This window comes from Amblyomma americanum, chromosome 1 (genome assembly GCF_052857255.1).
Source record: "Amblyomma americanum isolate KBUSLIRL-KWMA chromosome 1, ASM5285725v1, whole genome shotgun sequence".
In the NCBI taxonomy this organism is placed as follows: Eukaryota; Metazoa; Arthropoda; class Arachnida; order Ixodida; family Ixodidae; genus Amblyomma; species Amblyomma americanum.
The window spans coordinates 502688271-502713619 of NC_135497.1; the positions used below are offsets into that span (position 1 = coordinate 502688271).

Here is a 25349-nt window from a genome sequence, read left to right on the forward strand (position 1 = left end):
CATGAGACTTGAACAGAGGCTTGCATAGAGGAGTGGATATAGTTATTGACACCGCAGTATTTAGATTAAAGAATATGCAAAGGCCGCTAGCTGCTTAGTTCGCTCATCTATGATATGTAATGAGGAACCAGTATTCGTTATTTTCGCGCACTCCTTTGCTGATGAAGGTGTAAAGAATGTCCCTAGTGACGTACACACGTCGGAGGGAATGCCTTCCCTCTGCAGCGGCGACCGCGCATCACGTGACCGACGTTCCTCAACACACTTTAATGGTGTGGACGGGGTCAGGGCGGATGATCGTTTCTCTCTGCAAAGCGACGGAATCTAGATTTCAGTATGATGAATGTTTCTGGTACATGGATAGAACATTTTGATATCGTCGGCACACGTTTAAGGGATGCATGGTTAATTTAAAACGCTGCATTTTAAATCGGGAAAGCAGACTCTTACCATTATGAGCTGCTTTGAATGAACAAAGTTTCGTTTGCGTGCGATACTGAAGGTACACCTTGACAAAAATGTACACGAAAGTAAAGGACTTGAGCTCAAACGGGAGACGATATGTTTCGCTGTATACATGGCGCTCTAGAGTTCCGCATTGATTGCCACATTGAGACCTGACACCACTGTCTGCGCGAGTTTCTTGTGCAGTGCTTCGTACACGTAGAGAATGCCGGAAGACGAGGCTTCTAATCTGCCTTCGCTAATGTTCAGCCGAAAACGGGTATTCTGCCTCGCATGCGGTATACATGTGGAGGATTTTTTGAAATGCTGACCGCTGCACGCAGAATAAATTACTTCAAACGTGCAATTTTCCACTTCGATCAATTTACCGCAAGTGCCATTCAGGTGCCAGACTCGTGTGGAACATTTGACAGCACTTAATCGACGTTTCGCCTGAAGAAAGTTCTTGTCGTTGCTGCTCAATCCACGGCGAACAATTGCCAAGCTAAATAAGAAAGCTCATGTTACCGGCATTTCTGCGCCTTTCCATGGTAGATGTTAGTTTTTTCTCTAATATTGAGAAACTCTGGGCATGTAGCATCTCTGGCACTTCCCTTGATTCTTAGGAAATAGTAGTAGCTTAGATAACAAACTTCACGTTGTTTAAATATTTGCAAACCTAAAGGTACGTAAAAGAACCGCAATTTTATTTCTGTCCCCTCAGCACTTTAATATCATTTTTCCATTCTGCCTGCTGTCATTTATTTCCGCTGCCCCAGCTCAGATGCATCCATAATGATAGCAGATGCCTGGGCTAGCAAACATCTTTTCTTTCCTTTTGATTTTAATTTTTGAATAAACACTACCACCACTACCTAAAGGTAGCGGCAACCGGGTTTGACCTTTTTTGTTCTAAAGCACCTTTTCCCACCGTAAAGAAATATTGGGCTGGCCGAGGCCGAGCGGAGTTGGAGCGAGGTAATTCTACCCTGGCTGGCGCAAAGTTTATTGCGCAGGAGGAAACATTGCGTATTTTGTTAAGAGAGTCCAGTGTCTGCAGCGCTCCGGACTCATCTGCACTGTTGCTTTGTTACAGGACTCTGCGTTACAGGCGAACAACTGCTGCCTGTTGTCGAACCGAAGGCCACACAGGTGAGGGCCACATTCCACTCTGTTATGGAAATCCATGCACGGCTCTTATAAACATCAATGAAGTTTAGAGGTTAATAGTTTCTTTTTCTGCAAAAACTCCATAGTAACCATTGATGCGCCACAGTGGGTAAAGAGTAACCAATTTCTCTTTCGCGCAGTACGAAACTTTGAGTATTGGCCCACTTTCATTTTGCCCTAATTGAAATGCGAACGCGCCTTGTCCAGGTTTCGTTAGAGGGTGGCTGGAAGCCGTGCGATTGACCCTCAGTGCTCGAAATGTTTGTTATGTCTAAGGATTGGATCGTAAATTCAAGTTTTGGGAATATCTTGCTGGCTGCAGATTGTAGTGCTATGAATCTGGTCGATCGAAATGGGCACATTATGTGAGGAGCGGATGTTTCCAGGCCTATGGGATCGCTTTTGAAGCTATCAAGAAGAGCTCGATCTACTTCGCCCCGAAAACGCCCATAACTGGCAAGCAGGCCTACTACGTCACTACATGCTGGTGCAGCTATTTGGCGCAAAGTGAATGCTGGCCAACAAGTCTACACGAAGCATTTTCGAACGAAGATTTCTTGAAACCAGTCTTGTCATATAATGCAAGGTTTCGCTATTACAGTCAATATGCCCGCAGATCTCTCTATTAACGTTTTTGGCTGTCGCCAAAAACGTTACCCATCGGTTTTCTATGGCATTCATAAATTCTGCGATGCGAGCGATCGAGAAACTTTAAAAGAAATATATTGTTGTGCTTCAGAAGAATAGAACATTACCTAAAATATTTACTTAACAGCAGGCTAAATTACTTGAATATTCGAAACTTTTGTGCAAAATTGCCGGATATGTAAAACCTGATTACTTTTTGATCATTGACAAGCGTTGTACGAGGTTCTCATCCTACTCTCTTTTGTGGATGACCTTTCGTGCGCGCCGTCTAAAGGGCGGTTCACATGCAAGCAAATTGGCGAACAGAGCGAACAGAGGCGCGGCGATGCAAAGCGGTTCGTGAGCTTTCGTTTCACATGCATCGCCGCTGCACGTGTTCCACCGCTGCGAAAACCAATGTTGCTTGGAAAAGATATGCGCTTGCAACCGGTTTTTGTGGCCTTCAAACACAAAAAAGCGTAATATATAAGCATTTATTTTGTCATTTCTTTTACAGTTTTTTTGAATAACTATTATTCTTGTGTTTTAAGCCTTAAACAGCACTTATGCAATTTATTTTTAAAAAAAATTTCGTACGTGCGGCGTACAAACTCGCGTGGCAACGCAGGGCCGTCATTGGTTGAGATGCGGTAATGCCGCGTCGCTGCCGCGAAGATTTCCAACTGGCCTCAACCTCGCCGCTCCAGCCGCTGGAGCTAACTCCGCCGGTTGAGTGAGGGTGTATGCGCCGCGGCGGCGGAAATCGCGAGCGGATCGACTGCATGTGAAACACGCTTAAGGTGATTTCGACTCATTGCGCTGCTTTTTTCAAACTGCTTGTCCGCAGACCCGCTGTATGCCAGAATAAGCGGTCTTCGGGATGGCGGTCTCCTTGTAGTTACCGATACACTTTTAACAGCGCTGTTATAAAAAACAGCGTGCCTAGTAACGGCTGTGTAACTTCCGATTGACAAGAATTACACTTATACCGAATTCGAACACTATGTAGCAAGCGGGATCATTTATTGCTCTCTGCATTTTTTTAAATCTTGGCCATGGGCACCTACGAGAAATCGCCTGCTTGATTCTTTGAGGAAATATTGGCTTCCACGGAAAACCCCGATCAACGTTCAGAAAGTACTACCTAGAATAACAAATGTGCAAAATGTCTTTGTTGCTCTGGGCCTGCAATACACTACCACCCTGTGCGCAATGAGCTTTCAGCAGTCGGTATCTATGTACATTGGAAGAAAACAGAATGCGATAATTTTCGGATGTTTTTCTGCAGGTGCCGTTAATTCAGGCATCGCAAGGTGCCCCCAACAGCTGGACCAGTACAGTATCGGGAATTTCCACCACTAGATTTTCTACAGTGCAGCGTGTGGCTCCCGGAGCAGGCAGCCCCAATGAGGGGCAAGAGGCGCCAAGCCCACGACAATCGCGCGAGCAGGAAGGTGAGGGCAGTCGCCTTAGCGACTCCGGATTGTAGGGATAAGCGTGTAGTGATTACAATGCAGTCTATCTATGAGACGCTCGATAGCTGCATTGGGAAATAGCCGAGCCATTTGCGATGCAGTTCCTTCGCCAATCAGTTGCAAAAGAAATGCAGTCTTTCCATCTTAATTCCGCCAATATTCTCTGAACGCATCTTTGCACCTCATCATCATCATCAGCCTGACCACGAACAATGCAGAGTAAAGGCCTCGCCCACGTCTCTCCAATTAACACTCTTGTGCCAGCTGCGACCACAGTATCCCGGCAAACTTCTTAATCTCATCCGCCCAGCTAAATTTCTGCCATCTCCACTGCACTTGCCTTCTTTTGGTATCCACTCCGATACCCTTAATGACCAGCGCTTACCTTGGCTTCGTATCGCATGCCCTGCCTAAGCCCAGTTCTTCCTATTGATTTCGACTAGAAAGTCATCAACCCGCCTTTGTTCCCTCATCCTTTCTGCCCCCTTCCAGTCTCTTACCGTTACACCTATCATTATTCTTTCCATGGCTTGCTGCATTGTCCTTAACTTAAGCTGAACCCTTTTTGTTTAGGAAATAATCTTGTGTGCGACATTTATCAATGTTCCACCTTTTCTCTTCATTCTGTTAGAAGATATGGAGACCGAAGAATACCATTGCTTGAAGCCTGTATACTTCTCGGAAGACACATGGCATAAACTACCGGATGACATCAAGAAGTGCTACGGCAACGTCAAAAAAGATGGATCATTAAAGGAAAAGAAAGGTAAGTTTGTACTCGTTTCAATAGTTAACACATGTTAATTAAAATTTCTCATCGCTGCTACAACCTTAGCTGCCTTAGCGCACGACTGATTGGTCGAAAGCTGTATCATCATTGTAGCACTTGTAAAATCAGGCGTGCAGTGGAAGCATCGTTCGGCTTTTGGGGTAGTTGAATAGCATCGAATTTCTAGCACGCAGTGCGAGCACGATTGACAGGTGGTCAATGCATTGCGAGCACGATTGAAAACCTGTGATTTTTCATGCTCCGTGTTCACTGCCCCCAAGCACGCAGTCTTGACATTTTTTTGTTACACGAGACTTGACCAGGTTCGCCTGAAAAAACTGAAGGCGTTTTCATTATGTTGTAAATTTTTTCTAACATTTCAGGGACCATATCTCGAAGACTCGTCATAGCCTTTTTAATTTTAGCGCGGCCTAGAGCGGTGATTATTCTCACCTCCGTCGACCTCCGAGCACACCTGCTGCGCTTCACCGTAACAGAGTTGTATTTGCCAGCGCGAGTTCGCCCAGTAAACATTTCGAATTTATGGAGAGTATTTTGTCTAATGACATCCGCATATGCGTCCGCTCTGGCATGCCAACTCCATGACAGTAGTTATGAGGCGACAGCGTAATGAAGAACAAAGAGGTGAAGGGTTATCGCGTTTTGTTTTGGTTATCTCTGAGACGTAGTTCCGTGCAGACCTCTGTTGCATAAAGCGAAGCTGGTACGGACGGAAGGTGTTGGCGAACGACGTCCTTTGCCATCACACGCCCAAAAATTTTATACGCTGCTATTAAACCGAATCGTATCAGATCAAGTCAGTCTTTACTTCAACCGAAAAGGAGCGCCTCACGCCCTAAGAAAAAGTTCCGAGAATCTTGACGCGCTTAATTCTGGTGCTATATGATTTGGATCTTCACAGAAGATGGGAACAGCTGGACAATGTACAGTGGCACGCTGTAAGGTTTATAGTCACAAATGAACTGGATGCCCAGTTTTACGAATGGAAAAAACAAAATCAAGCCTATTAGTGTTTTACGCAAAGGTGGCCCGCTATCAGGTAATAAATGGCAAAATACCTAGGTCCCCCGCTCGCGTAATTCAGTTTTTACTAACGCACAGCGCTCGCAATAAGCTCAATTACAGCAAAGCTTCGTATTTTGCCCAATAAAGTAATTAATTTTGCTATTTTTTATGAAGGCATATGGAGTAGAATAATTTCGTTCTAAGGTTTGAGTGATGAGAACATTCTTCAGAATATCAACTCAAGGGAATATTTATATTTTATTTTTTGCCTGTTTTAACGTCGCCTTTTGCTTTATATTGCGTAAGCAGGTCTTTTCACCGTTATTTAGGCGCTTTCTGTGAAGACAGATGTAAACAAACTTTCTTTTCGGTGCTCTTCTTTCCTGGATGCGGTTAAGATGTCTGCAGCAATATATAGATAAATATATCACAGCGACCGCTAATCACATAGTGCTGGCAATGCGACAGCGTTGGAAGGATGATAATGATGCCTTCACCGGCAGCGGCGTAATTTCCAGTGTTGTGACGTCAGCCAGGGGAGGAGATAAGTGCAAGGTTGGTTGGTTGGAAGCACACGTGGGTCCCCGGGAGTCTTATTCCATTGGCTGGATTTACCACACATACTTCCGGAGTCTGAAAAACCGCGAAAAAAAACACTTGACGGTTAGTAGCTGGGCAGCGATTCGCAAGTCCGAACCGGACCCCTGAAAGTCCTGGAGGAGCCCGAGGCAGCTGCCCTGGGTTAGGATTTCCTGTCTCCGAGTCGGAGCTATTGCGTCGTTGGGTGGTCGGGCATCCCGTGAGTGGAGCCGCACCATTGGACAACATCGACGCCCTCCCTGTCCTGGCCAGACAGAAGTCCAGCGATGATAAAATGAGGGTCAATATCTCGCTGTCCCCATTCCCATTACATTACCCATAACACTTCCCTCAGTCCCATTCCCACAACCTATGTCCCACCCCCTCCGCTACGTCCCAGGGGAGATCAAGGGAGTCTCCCCGGGCCCGCTCCCCCGGCTGTGGGTCGCTTAGTAGCATTACCCCTTTTTTTTATTTTTCCACCTACGGGTGGCAAAAGTACAACATTGCATTCAGGCCTTTTCATTTATATTACGATTGGGGTAAGCCTGTTATACTTAGAGGCACAGGCAGGAGCTTATTGGTTTACGTTTTTTTATGGCAGCTCCACCATACTTTTTTGTTGTGACGTCACTCTTCTCCAGCCAATGCCAATACCTCGCCCGGTGACATCACTTTCCTCCAGCCAGACACGAACTTTAAGACCGACGACGCATTTTTGTTTCCGAATAGGCTTCTAATATTATGGCAAAAAAGATTGCCCCAGGAAGGCACAGTTAGGCAACTGGCAAATCCCGCCCTAACTTCCGCGATGTAGGAACGACAGATCAGGCTCCGTAAACTTCCAACGACCTGAACCCCATAAAAGATGGTACGCTTCAGGCGTCTGGAACACGATGCACCGAATTTTGTCGACAGAGCTGATAAATGCACGGGTGTGTTTTGTGCAAAGCAGCTTCGTGTGAGCATCTCGCATTCAGAATATGCGTCTCTGCTTTTCGCCTCACCTTATTCATGTCCTCATGCATTTTGTCCAAGGTGTCTCTACTGGAGACGAGGAACCTATGGTTGTCGAGCCCGTTGAGGTGAGTACAACTTTCGGTCTTCACACTCTCTTTTTCCTTGATCTGCATTGCATAGTCAAACCTGATGGCCTGAGCTGGTGTTTAGTGCTTAATATAGTTGGTTTTATTCTCTTCCTATTGGAGTTTAAGGTCCAGGAGAGACTAAGGCTATATGACGCCGTAGTGGAGAGCTCCGGAAATTAGGACCGCCTGGGGTTCTTTAACATGCACTTATATCACACAGTACACGGGCCTCTAAATTTCGCCTCCATCAAAATTCAACCGCCGCGGCCGTGATCAAACCCGCGTCTATCGGGTCAGCAGCCGAGCGCAATAACCACTGAGCCAACCGGGGCACGCTTAAGAAATCGTGTGGGTGATACAAATACCATCGGATCTGAAGATATCCAGTTTGAACTTCTGGAATAATGTTGAACAATCAGGCTTCAATATGCTGCACCAAAATTTTGGCGGATGGGCGTTGTGCACTTCACGAGCTTCCTTAAGGCGCTGATGACACGCTGCATGACACGATCCCGTTATCTCTGGTCAGCCTTCTGCCACCGTAACGAATGCGTCGCTGCGGCATATTCATCGCTAAGTGTTTGCTGCTGCACCTGCAGATTCTGTGCGCTAGCATTCAATGCCTTACCTTCTTTTCGACTGTCAATATGATCGGTGTGGCAGGTACTTTTTTCAGGCTATTCGGAGTTCCGGCCTGCGTATTTGTGCGGAACGGAAAACTCGTGCACGCATAAATGTGCCGATCGATACTGAGGACGCCTGAAGAGACTACGCTCACTACCGGATGTTGATGGGTAAAATAATGATAGAAAAAAACAGTTTCGTGAGATACAGTGACTGCTTATAAACGGTCATGCTGTCTACGTTGGCGCACGTCATAAAATGAGCGCGATAAAATAACAACTGGCGTTATTATCTAAAATTTCCCCATTATTTTTAAGTTTACCCTGTAGTTGTTTGCTGCAATTAGCATTGCTTAGTGCGGCCTCAGTGCATCGAACATTTCTGATCAGTAGAGGGGGCGAATATTCGAAATCTTTAGATAGCTGATCGGATGCACTTGTATTCGATTCGCTGAGCGAATCAAGTAGTACATGTCCAAAATGCTTCCAAACGAACTTACTGCGCTCTATGTTTTCGAGTAGTTTTCTAATATTTGGCACCGTGTTGAAACAGAAACGCCGTACTTAGCATTTTTTTTCGAAGACAGTTTTAATAAAACAATAGTAATAAACCGAGAAATTTAAAACCAAAGCATTTTTGAGTGAAAAACCGTTTATGATCGCATTTTGTTTCCATACAAAGTAAGACTCCACTATTACAATCAATCTATCCGCAGGTCATCCGACCGCAGGTTAGTCAGAGTGAATGCCCGCCGGCGCCCGAATATATGCTTCTGGACCACTGGGAGGCTCTTGGAAGCGACGGTCCGGATCAGCCTGAAGAGCCGGCCTCACGGGAAGAACATCGTGACGAAACACGTAAGTTTACGACTGGCGATTGACATGAGAGTAATACAGAGGCCTGCATGGATGAGTGCTTTGAGTTATTGATACCGCAGTAAATAGACAAAACAATTTGCAAAGACCTCTATGTGCTGGCCTCGCCAATCCTTAATACGTAATTGGGAAGCAGTGTTCTTTCATTGCGCTCACGCTAGTTCTGTGGAAACGAATGCAGGGTGTCCTCTGTGACGTATTCACTGTGACGTATTCACGTCAGAAGGATTCCCTTCCCCATGTAGCGGCGACCGCACATCATGTGACCGACGTTCCTTGCCGGTGCCTCTATGACACAGACTTCAGTAGTGTGGGCGGAGTCGGGGTAGGGATGCTCGCTTTTCTCGGAGAAGCGACGGAAGGTGGCTTTTAGTGTGAAGAATAGCTCTGGTACGTCGTTAGAACACTGTGATATCGGCGACAGACATTTACAGGATGCATCTGTTCGAAAAAAAAATTATATTTGTAGCACGCCTTGCCGCTCATTCGGCTCGTATGAGCTGATGGAGCAAGTACTATCGGCCACAAAAGGCAAAAGGTTACGGGTTGCGGCTATGCGGGAAAAATTTTATTGGATCTAGCGACGTACGCTGATCGCGTTAAATGTCTGAAGGTGCGTGGAAACAATCATGAGTCATTGGCTAATACTGGGTGGCTGGGTAGTGAGGCGGCGCAAAAGGAAATTTTTTTTTTATTTTTTCCGAGAACATGCATGCCTAAAACTGCCGAGGCCGACAGTATATACGTTCCCTACAACTTCAGTCTTGTGTTTTGGTCACGCGCCTTCACCAAATTATTGTTCTCCTCAGTCCCGCATCCTGTAAAATTTCGCTGTCTGTAGTGAATTTCAGGATTTTCGAGCTGTATATTCATTTGCCGCCCCTTCAGTAATGCAATAGTGTGATTTCAACAGTATTTATTTTTTGGAGAGATCAGGCCTTTCTACTGCCACGATAAGTCATTTACCAACGAAACTGCTACGCTTGCAGTCTTTAACCATCTAAAAACATGCCTCAAATCCTCTCTTCCAGCTTTCGATGGAAGCGGAATGGTCGCGCGTGCTGACTCCACCAGCGGCACAATGTTGGCCGACGTGAAGAGCGAGGTAAGTAAAGGAAACAAGGATGTTAATAACAAGTTTCTTGGAGAGCTTTTACAGGCGCTCTCTATATCTGAAGTGCGCAATAGCGGCCCAGAATGAACTAACCAAGCAGTAACGCACTGGCATCGTACGGCAGATGGCGGCATTCGTTAATTGAATCGTATAAGCGGCCAAATATAAATATGAGAACATTATTGTTTACGTAAGTAGTACAATCTACCATCGATGTAATGAAATTCATTGATAGGCTGATAGAGGTCACGAGACTTTATGACGTTGTCGCAGCACACCCACCATGCGTTGAGCACTGCTGCTGCAGCTAGCAGTTCGAATATGGCGGTTGATGAGCTGAGAATTTCAAAGAAACTGACGCAAACACGTGAAGAGGTTCAAGTATAAGCTTTGGCTTTAAAGCTTTAAATGTGGCTTAAGCGTCCCCACAATTTCAATATTTTCCCTATTCTAACTGGCACGACTGTCAATGCAATAACTTAATATAGGTCTCCTCGCAGAATTCGATAATGTTTTACTGCGGGTTCCTCCTCACTGTGCTTGCTTGCACTGAATTCAGCACTGACAATCGCAGGGAAATGTTTCCTTTCGGCAACATTTATGCGGTGAGAATCGCGAGATGGCTGTCGCGACCGCCGCTGCCTCCTTTCCTCACTCTAGGAAGAGTTTTTCTTAAGACTCAGGTTTAGCTTCAATTCTATTTAACATCGAATTCATTCCTCTGTACACAGTCTTTCCACCCTTACTAATGTCAAGTTCTAGCATATGCAGACGACATCACTCTCTGGTCCACAAACCGCTCAGCTCAGGTGCAGCAAGACTTCCTGCAAAAATGCCCTTAATCTTCTACACAACTTTCTTTCCAATACTGGCCTCTCCCTCAACCTCTCCAAATCCTGTCACGTTCATGTGGGCGATAAAGCTGGCCGCCATATTTTTAAAGCTGCTTCGTTCGTTCGTGCTCACTATTGACAATGCACCACTTCCTGAAGTGGAACATACCAATGTTTTGGGCCTGCACGTTCATGCTTCAGCCAATGGAACGGCTTGGTTGTCAGCTATGCGCAAGAGTGCTATAAACACACTTGGCCTCATCCGGAGAATAGCCAATCGCTCTGGAGGTGCCTGCTCAGATACAGCTTGTCGACTTGTTCGCGCTGTCTTTCAACCTCGGCTCCTATACCAGGCTGAGTTTCAACTACTTACAAAACGACAGCGGCCTACAGTTGAAGCACTCAACCACGAAGCCATGCGAGTCGTTACTGACCTACCCCGAGCAGCTCCTATTTGTCTGATACAGGAGTATCCGCAGCTCAACACACTGGAAGATTTAATTACCGAGCGACAAACTGATAGAGCCCGGAAAGTTTCTCTTCGTCCAATTTTCGAGCCTCAACCACCTCTATGCGACTAATGTCACATTACACCAAACAAGCCAGCTCGTCATAATAAGCCGGAGTTCTATTCTCCGCCGTTACCAACAGCTTTTTCTATGCAACCTGTCCCCTGCATCCTTTACATTGATGCCCCCATAGCCCCAACGGGGTATCAACTGCTTTTATAAGCCCGACACACCCTCAACTCTACAGCCATCAGACCTACTGTACTGACAATTCATAATCTCTTTCCTTGGAGGTTGAAGCGATTTTAAATGCCATAGCAGCTTTACCTGACGACCCTCTTCTTAACCAGGTGCACCTATTTACTCATTTCCAAAAATCTCTGAAGCACCTAAAGAAAGTCCGTGGTACCATTCGGGTTTCCCAGGCCATACATGCTGCTTGCACGTCTTACCCGTTCCCTATACTCAAACGCTGTGTTAAAACACACACAGATGTCGATAGCATCGCACCTGATATGATATCTCGTTTAACGGACGCTGCGCAAGCTCCCTCTGCCTCTTTGCCACCAGATCTACTTCTGACAACTGAACAACTTCATTAACAACTTCAGCCTCCCTCAGGCGGCATACACGTGCTCTTATTCCCCCGTGCACCCAACCCTTTCCTCCCAACCTTGAACGGATAGAGGAGGTCTCTCTGAGGCGGGGGCGCGTCGGAGTGGCCCTTACGCTCGCAGTTCGGCACCAGTGGCAAAGTGAAAAGATTCATGCGCCGGAAAAATGCCCTCACTGCGACGCACCCGTTTCTGACACCACTGTCCACCACCTTTTGTGGACATGACCAGGAACTTCTCTGGTGCGCGCTCGCGTTCTTCAAGACGCAGGACTGTCCTCAATCAATGACTCCGATTTCCACCTGTGGATAGCGAAAAACTTTTACGCCTTAGATTATGTGAATTTTACATATAGCCGGACTTCATGCGTTTCTGCAACGTCTTAACGTATTAACGTTCGGTATTGACAACACGTTTTATGCCGTGCGGCACATTTAGCGGCCCAAAAAGAACCTAGTTATAACGAAGTTGAAGGTGTTCGGTGGTTTACTTGTTATAGCCCGTGTTGACCGAACTTCCAACGGGAATAGTTTTTACTTCGTTATGTTCGTTATTTCGTTATAAGCAGTTTCGCTGTAAGGAGGCTTGACTACATTTGATCTCTTTTTCGTGAAATCCATGTTGCAAATTGAATTAATCTTGAAAAAAAGATAAAGCCGAGTATATTTCAAAAATATGGCCATACCTGCTTGAAAGCAATACTCAGTCCAAAAATAATTCTCATGTGCATGCCAAATCATCCGCCAACGCATAGTGTCGGCCTATTTATGCGTTATATATTACTTATTTACCAAGGCGTATACACGGTTTCGAGCGCTTTGGTGGGCACAAGCTTCAGCCGCTTCTATCTGCTTTACACTTCACAAACGCCTACATTACTCTTCTGGCTTGCTGCACGAGTCAAGTCATTTTCTCGCGCATGTTTCTTTCAGGTGTAGGGGGACGGGCTGCCGGTTACTAAATCACAAACACGCGCCGGGATGACGACCGTTATTACGGCGCAAACACTGCAATCCTACCACTAACTGCCAGTGCACCAAATTTACTGCATATGCGAACGCCCAGTATGCAGTGCAGCACCTGGTGAACACGGCTGAATAATATACGCAGGTGAATTCGGAAGACGCCAGTTTCGTCGGTATGAGCATATTCGAGTTCCTGACCTCGGGCAAGTCCACAATCACGGGTGTCCCAGAGGGAGTGTTCACGTTGAAGGCGCTGCCCAAGGGACTGCACTTCGGTCCGTATCACAGAGTAAAGGTGGACGGCATCGAAAATGGCGGCTGCACCTGGCCGGTAAGCTTGTCTGGCTAGTGCGTAGAACATTGAGACTGGGGTTGTAAGGCCTGTTAAAAGACAAAGGTCGAAACAGCTGGGCTGTAATTGCACTACGCTGCTCGCGTTATTACTCTCTCCCATACTTTCAGTGCATTAGAGGTGAGTTTTTCGCAGGGAAGTTTTATGCTGGAATACGTGCCATTGTTGTGTGAGAGCGAATGATTGCAGCAGATGATTGCAGTTGCAAAGCGCATATCGAGGATTCAATGAACATGCGCACTTTCCAAAGACATTCTATAAAACTGCGGCTGCACTGAGAGGCCGCGTTATTATAATGTTAAAAGAAGAATAGAAAAAAAGTGTAACGAGACTCACCTTTGGTTGTAAGAGCCTCGCCATTTCGCCAAACTTCTTCGGCACGCAAAACATGAGACAAAACCATGCGTCATCTCGCTGAGTGACCAGATCCATTATTAGGGGCCTTATTATTTTCCTACAAGAGTCGCAGTCACAGGCCAAGCTGGAAGCTTTAGCGTAAGCTGAAGGCTAAGCTAAAAGGTTAAATAGAAAATATTTATTCGTTAGAGGAATACAAATTACTCTTGAAATGAATTGCATTATCTTGGACAAGCCTAATGCAGTATTCATGCAATCTTAAGGAAGCTGGTTGGTTTATATCGCTGTACTGGCACTATGCACGCCGCAGTATTTGGTAGCCCGGGCTGTCCTTTTTTGTACGCAAAATAACAGGTCAGCAGACCAACATACCTTGTTGTGTGGCGCTCATTAGCCTCAGAAGCCTAGGGGCCATAAAAGAACTTCCATCATCATCATCAAAATAGGTACTATATTCTTTAGTTCACTATTTCAAAAACGATACTGGCCTGGTTTTATTTTCCTACAGGTTACTGCGAGCGATCGCATCCGAGACTAACTACGGGCACCGATGGGAGGCCCTCCAAATCGCAGTTCTATGCTGCTCCGTTGACTCGTACTGAGCGCCGGCAAGCATCCAATACACATGCGAAATCACCCTAATGGCGCCAGATGGCGACAGGTACCCGGCAGGCTGTGTACGTGCCTGTAGCATCCGAGCCAATCAGCGCGTGCTCGCAGGCTGTGGGCGGGCTTCTGGTACTTCAGTAACAGTAACAGGGTAGACGGTAGGCTTACCATGTATCGATGGCCACAGAAACCGTCCTTGTAACAGCGCTCAGTGGCCTTGGAGCGGAGGGACTGGTCGGTTAGAGGCCCTTCGAAATCCCCATGTGGTAGAAGAATCAGATTAGAACAACATATATTGGCTCGTTTCCGGACACTTCAAAAATTTACGCCACATTTTTTTGCATCTGTTGTTTCACGTGAGTACGGTAGTGAAAAAATTTGACTCTAGCGTTCAGACGGTCCAACCATTGTGTTGCGCAGGTTCGCCGATGTGCAGAGTTCTTCGTGGTAGACGGCCGCCAACAAGAGCACAACCACTGGATGAACAATGTGAACTACTCGCCCAGCAAGCGCAGACAAAACCTCGTGGCCTTGCTCTTCAACGGAGACATCTACTACCGCACTCTAAGGAACGTCGGCCCCGGCGAAGAACTGCTAGTTGGATATTCAACGTCGTTCACCGAAAGTTTGCTGGGGAACCCAAGAGGACGAGGGGCGTTGAAAGAACGTGAGCAGAAGCTTATCCTGCACTGCTTAATTAGCTGGTAGATTATAATCGGTTGATAGTGTATGCAAGCTACGAACATGCCTGATTCATCATCACCATCACCGTCCTTACTACGCCCACTGCAGGGCAAAGCCCTCTTCCATGTCTCTCCAATTATCCCTATCCTTTGCCAACTGTGCTTGCCCTATGCATGCAAAGTTCTTAATTGCACCAGCCCACAAAACCTTCGGCCATCCACTGCTACGCTTGCGTTCTCTTGGAATCCACTTCGTTACATTTAGGGACCGGCAGTTATCTCGCCTTCACATTACTTGCCTTGGGCAAGCCCAGTTCTTCCTCTTTATTCCGACTAGGATGTCATTAACGCGCGTTTGCTCTCTCACCCACTCTGGTCTCTCAACATCTTCCGGTCTGCTTCCGGTCTCTCAACGTTACACGTATCATTTTCCTTTCCATGGCTCGCTGGGTTGTCCTTTACTTACGCTGAACCTGTTTCGTTAGCCTCCGTGTTTGTGCCACGTATGTGAGTACCAGTAACATACAGCTGTTGTGCACGTTCTTCTTCAGGTATATTGGTAATCTGCCATTCACGATATGAGAGAACCTGCCATATGCGCTCCACCGCATTCATATCCTTCTAGTTATTTCCCTCTCATGATCCGGATCAGCTGTCACTACCTGCCCTATGTGGACATATACTTTTACCACATCGTGCCTCTCGCTGCCAATTGTGAACAGCTGTTCCCCTGCTAGGCTAGTATGCTTTTGGGCATTAATTTGGTTTTCTGCATGTTAACTTCTAGACCTACTATTCTGCTCAGCCTGTCTAACTCATTGACCATGATTTGCAGTTCACCTCTGGGGTGACTCAGCAAGGCAAGGTCATCAGCGAATGGCAGATTATGTATTTTCCATGAACTCTTATCGCCAACAGTTCCCAATACCTGCCTTGGAATACCTCCTGCAAACAGGTGGGGAATAGCTTTGGCGAGATCATGTCTCCTTGCCTGGCGCCCTTCCTAATTGGAATATTCTTGCTGGCTTTAGGAGGGCTATGGCAGCTATGGTGTTTCATGTTTCAATGTGTCTGTCTACGTTGTTGTGTCCCAAAGTTCGTGCTGACCCAAAGATGGATTCATACACACTGTCCAAGAGGAATGCCATTTTCCTATTTATATCCTCCAGTATTTTGGCGTAATGCTCTTTTTCACCGTGATTCTGCAATGCTAGTATGACTGCTGACATTTCTACTGAGTCAAATGCTTTCTCGTAATCAATGAAGGCTACGTATAGGGGCTTGTATTCTGCACATTTTTCTTTCACCTCATTGATAGTGTTAATATGTTCTATTGTAGAGTATTCTTTATTAAAGCCTGCCTTATCATTTGGTTGATCGAAATCTAATGTTGCCCTGGCTCTATTAGCGATTACTTTAGTAAATATATTGCAGACAACGGAGAGTAATCTGATCGGCCTGCAACTTTTTATGTCCTTGACATTTCCTTTCTTATGAATTAAGATTTTAGCCTTCTTCCAAGCTTCTATTACGGTCGAAGTCAGAAGGCATTGCGTATACAGGGTGGCTAGCTTTTCTAGTACCATCTCCTCTCCGTCCTTCAACAGATCTGCTGTTACCTGATCCTCCCCAGGTGCTTTTCCCCTTAACATTGCTCCTAAGGCTTTGTTTACTTCCTCTTTTGTTACTGGCGCGATGATGCATTGGTGCAGCCTACTGCCTCTCTCATTGACGTTCTGGTTACTATGGCTACTGCATAGATTTGTAGACAACTCTTCGGCTACTTCAACTTCAACTATCTTTTGAATATTCTTAATGTCATTGCCCTCCTTGTCTCTTAATGCTTACATCTGGTTTATACCCATGCCTAGTTTCCTCTTCACCGCTTTTAGGCTTCTTCTGTTCTTTGGAGCATGCGCGATTGTCTCCATAATAAAATAAGCTATGCCGGCTACCTTGCACTTGTTTCTTAACTTCAATGGCTCTGCTTGCTCTATTCTGTCTGTATGGTTAGGCCCCGTCGTGGTTTCGCGTTTCTTAATCAGATCTTTCGTCTCCTGAGATAGCTTGCCGGTATCCTGTCGAACCTTCCTACCGCCTACATCCACTGCGTACTCTGTAATGACAGCTGTCAGATTATCGTTTATTGAATGTACATTAAGATCGTCTTCATCAGTTAAAGCTTAATATCGGTTAGGCAGCGATATCCTTAATTTCTATATTTTCCCTCTTACTGCTAACTCGTTAATGAACTTCCTCTTCACTACCTTCGTCCGTTCTCTCTTCAAGTGCGAGCTAATTCGATTATGCCTAATTATGAACACTGAATGTCAGCAGGGACTGCAGACCTTCCTGTGCGAGGGCATCTGGGCGAAAGGTGAAGGAATAGTGACACATTGCCTGAGTGAATCGCAGGGAGATTACACTGTGGATAAAAGGGCACGGGTGCTTGATTTTTATGTACCTTTCTTTAGTGCATAAAGAGGACCCCGGGATTGTAAGAGAGCTCTTCATTTGATGCATGAGTACTGATGCAAAACTGGTCGATAGCGCTTCTATAAAAGGCACTCCTTTTTCATATTTAATGTTATTACTACCAAGTGACGGATCTGTGCGTGTCAGGACCATTGCGCTTGCTTTATATCACGAACAGCAAATTATTTAATAAACCAAATCACATCAAAATCATTTCTGCCTTGAAAAGGTACACACAGCTCGGGCGCAGAAAAGCCGGAGCCCCTTCTGCTTGGCAGCGACTTCATTGCAAAACTTATAAAACAAATGCAATTGGTCAAGGTATTAAGAAGTATACAATACAGAAACTAAAATAAATTAAAACAGCAGCATACAATATTGAGTCGACATTAACACTTTATATACGCAGATCAATACCAAAGAAACAGGATAAACATATTCTACATGTCGGCATACATAGCAGCCAAAGATTTTTTTGACGAACTAAAGAGGTCAAAATTTTTATATTCGTATGTATTTAACAGGGAAGGAAGAGTGAATTGCAAGCGTTCTGTACCTGAATTTATTCGAAGGGTCGGCACTACCCAAGGCTCCGCATAACGTGTCGTGTAGCTGACATCTCGGGCGTGTTATTCAGCAAGATTACGTATGTAGTTTACAGTCCTATGTATTTCAAGTTTAAACAAAATATCTAGACGATATATATACATGTTCTGAATTTTTACTACGCTGCATTGTACAAAGAGATCAGCGCTTGGCGAGTCCCAGGGGACATTGCAAATAAGGCGAAGGAACTTTTTCTGTAGAATATAGACATGTTGAAGACAGCTATTCGTAGATGTTCCCCACACGAAGCAGCAGTAGTTTAAATAGGAGTTGAAATTGGAATTATAGAGGAGTAGCTTTATTTTTCTTGGAATGACATATCTCAGCCGACTTATGACCCCGGTTAGTTGAGCCAGCTTCGTTGCTATATGGTCCACGTGGTGACTTTAAGTCATGTTGGAAAAAAAAAACTACTCCTAGACATTAGAATTTTTTTAACCAAATCTACGCACTTCGACCTTAGTTTAATCTCGATGGAGGAAGGAAGCACTACATTTTTGGGGCAAAAAATGACAGCTTGTGTTTTCTTATCGTTAATACGGATACATTTGGATTCAGAACATTTTTGTAATTCAATCATCGTGTAATTCCATTCCTGAATAAGGAGATCAAGAACATTTCCAGCAAAATAAGATGCTTGTGTCATCAGCGTAGATAAAAAATTTAGCAGCGGAGTTAATGTAGAGGTATGGTTTAGATGCTTATTAAAGAGAAATGGTCCTAATATATGGCCTTGTGGGACACCAGAATTAATACGTTTTGGTTAAGATTTCATGTTGCCTATACATCCAGCTTGTTCACTGTGCAATAGACAGGATTTCAGAAGCATCTGGGTCTGTCCTCGAAACGCATAACAAGCTAAGTCTTTGAGGTGTTTACAGTGGTTCACTAGATTAGATGCCTTCAAAAAGTCTACTAAGACAGCAATAACAAAGGCCTTCCTTTAAAACAGTGTTAGTATATTTTCATTTTGCTCGAGTAGCTATAATTTTTTTTAATGATTTTTACAAAATCTAAGTTGATTGGTGACAAAAGGTTATGCTTGTAAATGAAATGAGACAACTTGTGTGTAGGACTTTTTCCAGAGCCTTCGAAAAGATAGGGAGTATAGATACGTGTCTATAATTTCCTAAATCTTTACGGTCACTTTTCTTATACAGAACTGCTGCTTTGGCTATTTGCATTCTGTCAGGAAATATATCGGTACTAAAACATAAATTAAATATATTCGCAAGAACAGCGACAATAACTGCTACAACATGCTTCGCAGGCCTGACTTGAATGCCATTAATGTCACAGGCACGGCTGTTATTAAGGTTCTGTATGACTGATATAAAGCCTTCTGCCGTAACCGGGCTCAAAAATTTTGTATTAATATTGTAGGAACTAATGTAGCTAGTGGAGTAATGTGATGGATTTGTATGAGAAAGGGTTCTAAAAAGTTGTTAAAGGCATCTCCTAGCTGTTTTCCAGATATGTCTTTATCATTAAGGCTTAATGTCTATGGTGCAGGATGCGGTTGCTCGCGCCTTACTAAGCAATTTATTATGGACCACAGCAAATGTTGGCAACCATTTTTAACTTCGAGAAATGTCGTGTAGTATTCTGTGCATGCCAGACGTGGCTTTTTTGTAAACCTATCCATGTATTTCTTAAACTTACTTAAGTCATCTGCTCACGGTGTGTTTAAAGAGATCCCGTAGCACTTTTCTTTCAATTTATTTTCATGGTGTAACTCAGACGTTATCCAGGGTTTGCGAGTTTTGCTGTTCTTTCCACGCACTTTTAAGTGGATGCATGATTGGTATAGTTGCGTAAATAGTTGGAGAAACTCATTGTAACCCTCATTTATGTCACTGGTGCGGTGGTGCTATTCTACTTAACTTGTGGCAGTGAACTATGAAATAAACTGCGCGTAGCATTAATTATATATTGATACATAGTTTCTTCTTTCGTTACTTTACCGGTACAGTCCAATACATTCATACAAACACTGGAAGATGGTCACTGAGTGCACATGATATTACGCCTGAGTCAGCTATTGGTTGGGAGGAGTTCGTAATGAGCAAGTCGAGAAGAGACTCGGTTTCTTGTGTAATCCTGATTGGAGTGGGTACAAGGTTAATGAAAGTCCATAACAGCACGACAGACGGGACAGAGAAGAGAGGACACAACACAGAGCGCTTTCCCGCCTGTCCCATCTGTCGCGCTGTTATGGATTATAGTTAGCACCAAATCGAACAAATGGTCAAGGTTAATGAAGCCGTTCGAAGTCAAGACAGTGTTAAAGTTTTTAACCAAAGAATTGCCCCTCAACATATCAATATTAAAATCCCCTCCAGCTATTAGAGTGTATTTGCCATCTGTTATAACGGAAAAAAGCAGTCGTAAGTTCTGAAAACTTAACCACATTTCCCTTCGGAGGACGATAGCAAACTGAAATCACAAACCGGTCGGTACAGAAAGATAGGACCTTAGGATCAACAGTAAGTAGACATCATCTGTAGTAGTCCAGCTTGTCGCATTCAATGTCATTGGATACCACTAAGGCTACTCCATCCCCGGGCCACCGCGGTGGCTGAGTGGTTATGACGCTCGGCTGCTTGTCCGAAAGATGCGGGTTCGATCCCGGCCGCGGCGGTTGAATTTTGATGGAGGCGAAATTTTAGAGGCTCTTGTTACTGTGCGATATAGGTGCACGTTAAAGAACCCCAGGTGGTCGAAATTCCCCGACCCCTTCACTACAGCGTCTCTCATAGCCTGAGTCGCTTTGGGATGTTAAAGGCCCATAAACCATTAACCATGCTCCACCCCCATGGAGGCCAGAGTGCTTCAAGTAGCAAGTTGTATAGTTGGTCATCCTAAGAATGTCAGAATCATTTGTGCTCTATGTTTCACTCAGCCTGACCGGAGAAAAAGGAAACTAAAATTCACGAAATATTTTCTCTAAACATATTGTCTTGTTTTTTACAGCGCGTCCATTCAAGTGAACAGCTTTAAGCGATGTCGGCGGAACACACGAAGCAGTGCGGTTCAGGTCGCTGGGAAGATAATAACACATGGGCTGCATTTTGGTTATGTTTAAAGAAAAAACTTAAAGATAAGGTCAAAAATGATATAGCTGATCCAAGTCGCTCTCTCTCCTGACATGAATGCACTCATTCCCTCATTTTTCCCGTCGAAAATATTTCCGTAGACATACCAAATAAACTTATAGCCTTTATCTTTGGCGCAGTCTTTCGTTTCTTGGAATAGTTCTCTGTTGCAGCGTGTTAAGTTTTCTTGCAAGAAAATGGGTGGATTGCTTTCCTCGAGGTTTTTCTTGTTATTAATCCAGTTTTCTCTCATCGCTTGCCTCGTGATACGCACAATGATGCCTGGCACTTAATCGCGTTCGCCTCGGTGTCGGCGAAAGTGTGCAATTTCTTTTTCCATCAAGTGATGCACACGAATTTTATCAGCCACGTTATTTAAAATGGCTGTCAGGTCCTCGTCCTGTGCTTCCTTTATTCCATCCACTTCAAACTTCAGCTGCCTGCTTCTGAATTCGAGGTCATGTATGTCCTTTTTCAACTGGGATTGGTCTACCTGTTTTAAGCCATGTTTTTCTTCAAACTAAGTCATCCTCTTATTAGGTCTTTTATGTCATCCTATTGATGACAAAACTTTTGTTAAAATTCATCGAACTTCGTTGTTATGAAGTTAGGCGCTCTTTCTTGGTGTAATTTTTTTATGTTAGGGGCATCAGCCATTCTAATTTTTGATTAAATGATATTAGTGCGAGTTTATTATCTTTACTATTCAGGTTAATGATGTACTGTTCTATTACTATCTTAAGGAGAATACCATGTACCTAATTGATACAAAGGAACTGATGCGAAAAAGTGTGCTACTGCCGGCCTTTTCCTCTTTGCCACGGTATACATTAAGAACACTGAATTCTCTGGGCAGTTCTTCACTATACATGTGCTCATTAGGTCCTCTCACTGCTTTGTTCTTTTTCAGAGGACGTCAATATCGTTCCTTTGCACAGCCTTTTCCTCGCCTGTGAGAAGTGCGGCGACCTCTTCACAACGCAGTACAACTTAGAAATGCATACCCGGCGGAAACACTGGCATAGCACGGAGGGAATCCACCACTGCACGCACTGCACCTACACGAGCACTCACAAGTAGGTCTTATAGTGCCGTTTCTTGCTTGACGCCATCGTGACTAGTTAACTGGAGAGATGTCCTTTCTGCTGACGAGCCACCTTTTGAAGCCGTAAATATTTTAAGAAACCACAAATCGTGAAGTCGCCTTAAAAATATGCAGTGAATGCTTGAATGCCACGATTTAAGAACAGTGCACAACGTAGTCATCAGCATCACTAGTAGCAGTAGCGCACACGAAAGTGTCCCTTTGCGCTTGTTCGCGTTTTGTGTTCATTTTCCATCAAGAAACACTCCCCGCTTTTTCCAGCAAGCTTACAATTACAGTTCAAACGAGCCTGACGATCGCACGGATTGCCTTCGTTGTATTCGATTTTCGTTGTAAGTGAACTTCTAATATTACACCGAAATTACAAAATCAGAAAATCAATACGTATATTTGAGAAAGTGAGTTTGCGAGTTATGTGCGTCTGATACTTGAAAGCAAGCCCTATCAAGGTGCCTTCCAAGTTGTCCACGGTGGCCATGTGCTCCCCACTGAGAACCTTGCCGCCTACAAACTGCTTTAGGGACGCGACATAACTAATTAAGGTAAGCGTTCAAGGCAGGTGGAAATAGGTACGCCTCCTCATCGTGGTGTTCATAATCTTATTGGCAGTCTAGGAGTGCTCGTACTTTGCCTACAATGCATCATTGTTCGTTGCTCAGTCATGTCGACGTTAACGAAGTCACCCGTGCCGGTCATCTGCCCAATAAGGACACGTTGCCGCAAACACCTCGTGCGTCACAGTCGTCTGCCATGCTTGGGTCCATGCGGCCGTGAAGCTTGCCCAAGTACGCGCAGAACGTATCAACTGCACTGTCTGTCTGGGCGTTGTTTACTCACGGTGGCAGCGCAGAATGTGTTGAGCCGATTAGGCTGGTGACACTTGCCACGTGATCGGCTGGGCAAGCCAGGCATGCCAGATGACAGCTATTCAATCAATCAATCAAGGAAGCTTTGATTCATAATTTTTGTAATGGCTACCTCTGGTTGATTGCCGACCCCGCCCTAATCTCACAAGCACTTTAGAGGTTTCGCCCAGCTGGCACACCGTTGCGCAGTTATGAGCGTTGTATGCCTTACTCTGTCTGCGCGTGATTCGCCGGCGAGTTTTCGTAGTTTTAATGCTGCCTTTTGTTGCTTTTTGGGTCTCTAATTTCTGTTCAGAGCGATGTCACCGGGGCTAGGTGGCGCTGTTCGCCGTCCGCAGGTCACGGGAAGCGCGACGTTTTAGATAGCGAGGTCGAGTTCAAGATGCCTCCTTGTTCGTGCTAACCGAGTTGCACGGCCGCAGTCGTTGGTTATGTCCGAGACGCGGTGCCATTCCTTTTATACTGATTTTTACGGTCGTGTAACCTTCATTCGTAATACGCCAGTGTTCGTTATAACCGCGGCAGTTATTTGCTGTGTCCACTGTTTAGAAATTCGTAGTTTGAAGCCGCTCTTGCGGTGTCAGAATAGAGTGAATTCCCGGTGTGCGAAACGGCCCAGCTGGGCCGAAATCTGGTCGCCTCGTGGCCAGCCAGCCCATCATAAGCGCTGACCTTTATTGGGCGCTAAAGAATTGTGTGCGACAGTGCGCATGTGAGTTTCAGTACTTTCTCAGCTTAACTGAATAGGTGTGCCTCTGACACTCATCAATAAGCCCGATAAGCATTACTGCTGAGTCAATCACATTACAACTGAAGTACGGGTCTACCGAGGTTCTCTTAGGGAGGACATAGGAAGGAAACACCATCAGAAGACGTTCGCGCATGCGGAATAGCTGCACCAGAAACAGGCAAAGATGCGCCTGACACCAAAAGCAGTGATATACATGGAAGATGTGAACGTCGTTGGCGAAATCATAACCATGAAAGAGATGTGCACACATAACTAGACACCTTTCGTCTACTGCGTACCTTGTATCCATTACCGAATCAACGGGAGCCCGCCACTGCCAGTGAGCACGCGCTGCTCAGTCCCGATGCTGCATGCGCACGCGCAGCTGCCGGATACCTGGTGCCATCTGGCGCCGTCAGGGCGATATGCGAATGTGCATTGGTGCGCGGGCTCCTGGTACCACGGTATGGTACCGCAAACGGTACCTCGACCACCTGGGGATCTTATAACGTGCACTGACATCGCACAGCAAACGCTAAGGCATCCGTGTGCTGTACGATGTCAGTGCACGTTATAAGATCCCCAGGTAGTCAAAATTACTCCGCAGCCCTCCACGACGGCACCTCTTTTTTCCTTTCTTCTTTCACTTCCTCCTTTATTCCTTCTCTTATGGCGTGGTTCAGGTGTCCAATGATATATGACACAGATACTGTGCCATTTCCTTTCCGCAAAAACCAAATATTATTATTATTATTACATGGTACATGTTATGCTAAAGGAGACAACAGAGAAATCGGGAGCAGAAATTCGTGGTCGTGTGCTAATTCTCCTTTTCCTTACCCTACATGTACGCAGGGTTGATGTCTTCAGGCACGAGCGCACCCACGTTGCCAGGCGAGAGTCCCTGTGCCATCTGTGTCAGAAGAGGTTCTCCCAGCCGGACAATCTCAAGGTTCACCTGATGATCCACACTGGTGAGAAGCCCTACGAGTGCAGCCAGTGTGGCAAGAGGTTCAGGCAACGCGTCCATGCAAGGAGGCACGAGCACGTCATACACTCCCGCCAGTACCCGCTGCACTGCCCACGGTGCGGGGCTGGCGCCGAGGATGTCACTAGGCTCAGGCGCCACACATGCAAGCCGCTGGGCACAACGGACAGTAAAGAAGAATTGAAGCGGGACCGAGGACGGCCACGCTTAAGGGCAGACGGAACGGCGCCAAAGGTACGACCGCGAAACACAACAGAGGGTACGCCGCAGCAAGGAAGAGTGAAGCGGGGCCGAGGTCGACCACGTAAAGCAGTAAAGCAAGATGTGTCACCGCCGAGACCGTAGAAGCTTACGGGAGTGGCACTACCGCAGCAAAGAATGTAGTCAGGTCAAGGTCGACCACGTAATGAGGTAGCGGAAGATGCGTCAACGTTATAGCAAGATGTAGCGACCTATAGCGTTCTGTACTAAATAAATAACACTTTTGTCAAATACACTTCATGTCTCCTTTCCTCAAAAGAAAAGGAAAAGGAAGTCAGACATTAATGCAAAAGGCGAAGCTGCAGACAAGGCGCCGCATGGTGATTACATCTGATGAGAGCTTGTCTTGACAATTAAGGGAACGTTATAGGTGGAGCTTTCTTAGGACTCCGGAACTAGTGTTTTAGAAGGGGGAAATTCGAGAGTTTTTAGTTATTTGTTGCTCATTTACATAAATTTGGATATTTTTAATAAATTTCAGTTTGATGCAAACTGTCACGATGTGCTGAC

General features: G+C 45.4%; 1 protein-coding gene across 1 annotated transcript; it reads left to right on the plus strand.

The window, feature by feature from the left end:
• Positions 1-4352: 4352 nt before the first annotated feature.
• LOC144128053 (uncharacterized) lies at positions 4353-24923 on the plus strand. Its single transcript, XM_077661108.1, has 8 exons — positions 4353-4482; positions 7129-7175; positions 8518-8659; positions 9709-9782; positions 12858-13043; positions 14451-14697; positions 21800-21965; positions 24446-24923. Exons 1-8 carry the CDS (start codon positions 4353-4355, stop codon positions 24921-24923), a joined length of 1470 nt encoding a protein of 489 aa, XP_077517234.1.
• Positions 24924-25349: the final 426 nt, after the last annotated feature.

What these genes read in the sequence shown, in the direction of transcription:
- LOC144128053 (XM_077661108.1), top strand. Translation starts at nt 4,353, where the DNA reads ATGGAGACCGAAGAATACCATTGCTTGAAGCCTGTATACTTCTCGGAA. An exon ending in TGGCCGACGTGAAGAGCGAG is followed by an intron (nt 9,783 to 12,857) that starts GTAAGTAAAGGA and finishes TAATATACGCAG; the next exon opens with GTGAATTCGGAAGACGCCAG. An exon ending in ACCTACACGAGCACTCACAA is followed by an intron (nt 21,966 to 24,445) that starts GTAGGTCTTATA and finishes ACATGTACGCAG; the next exon opens with GGTTGATGTCTTCAGGCACG.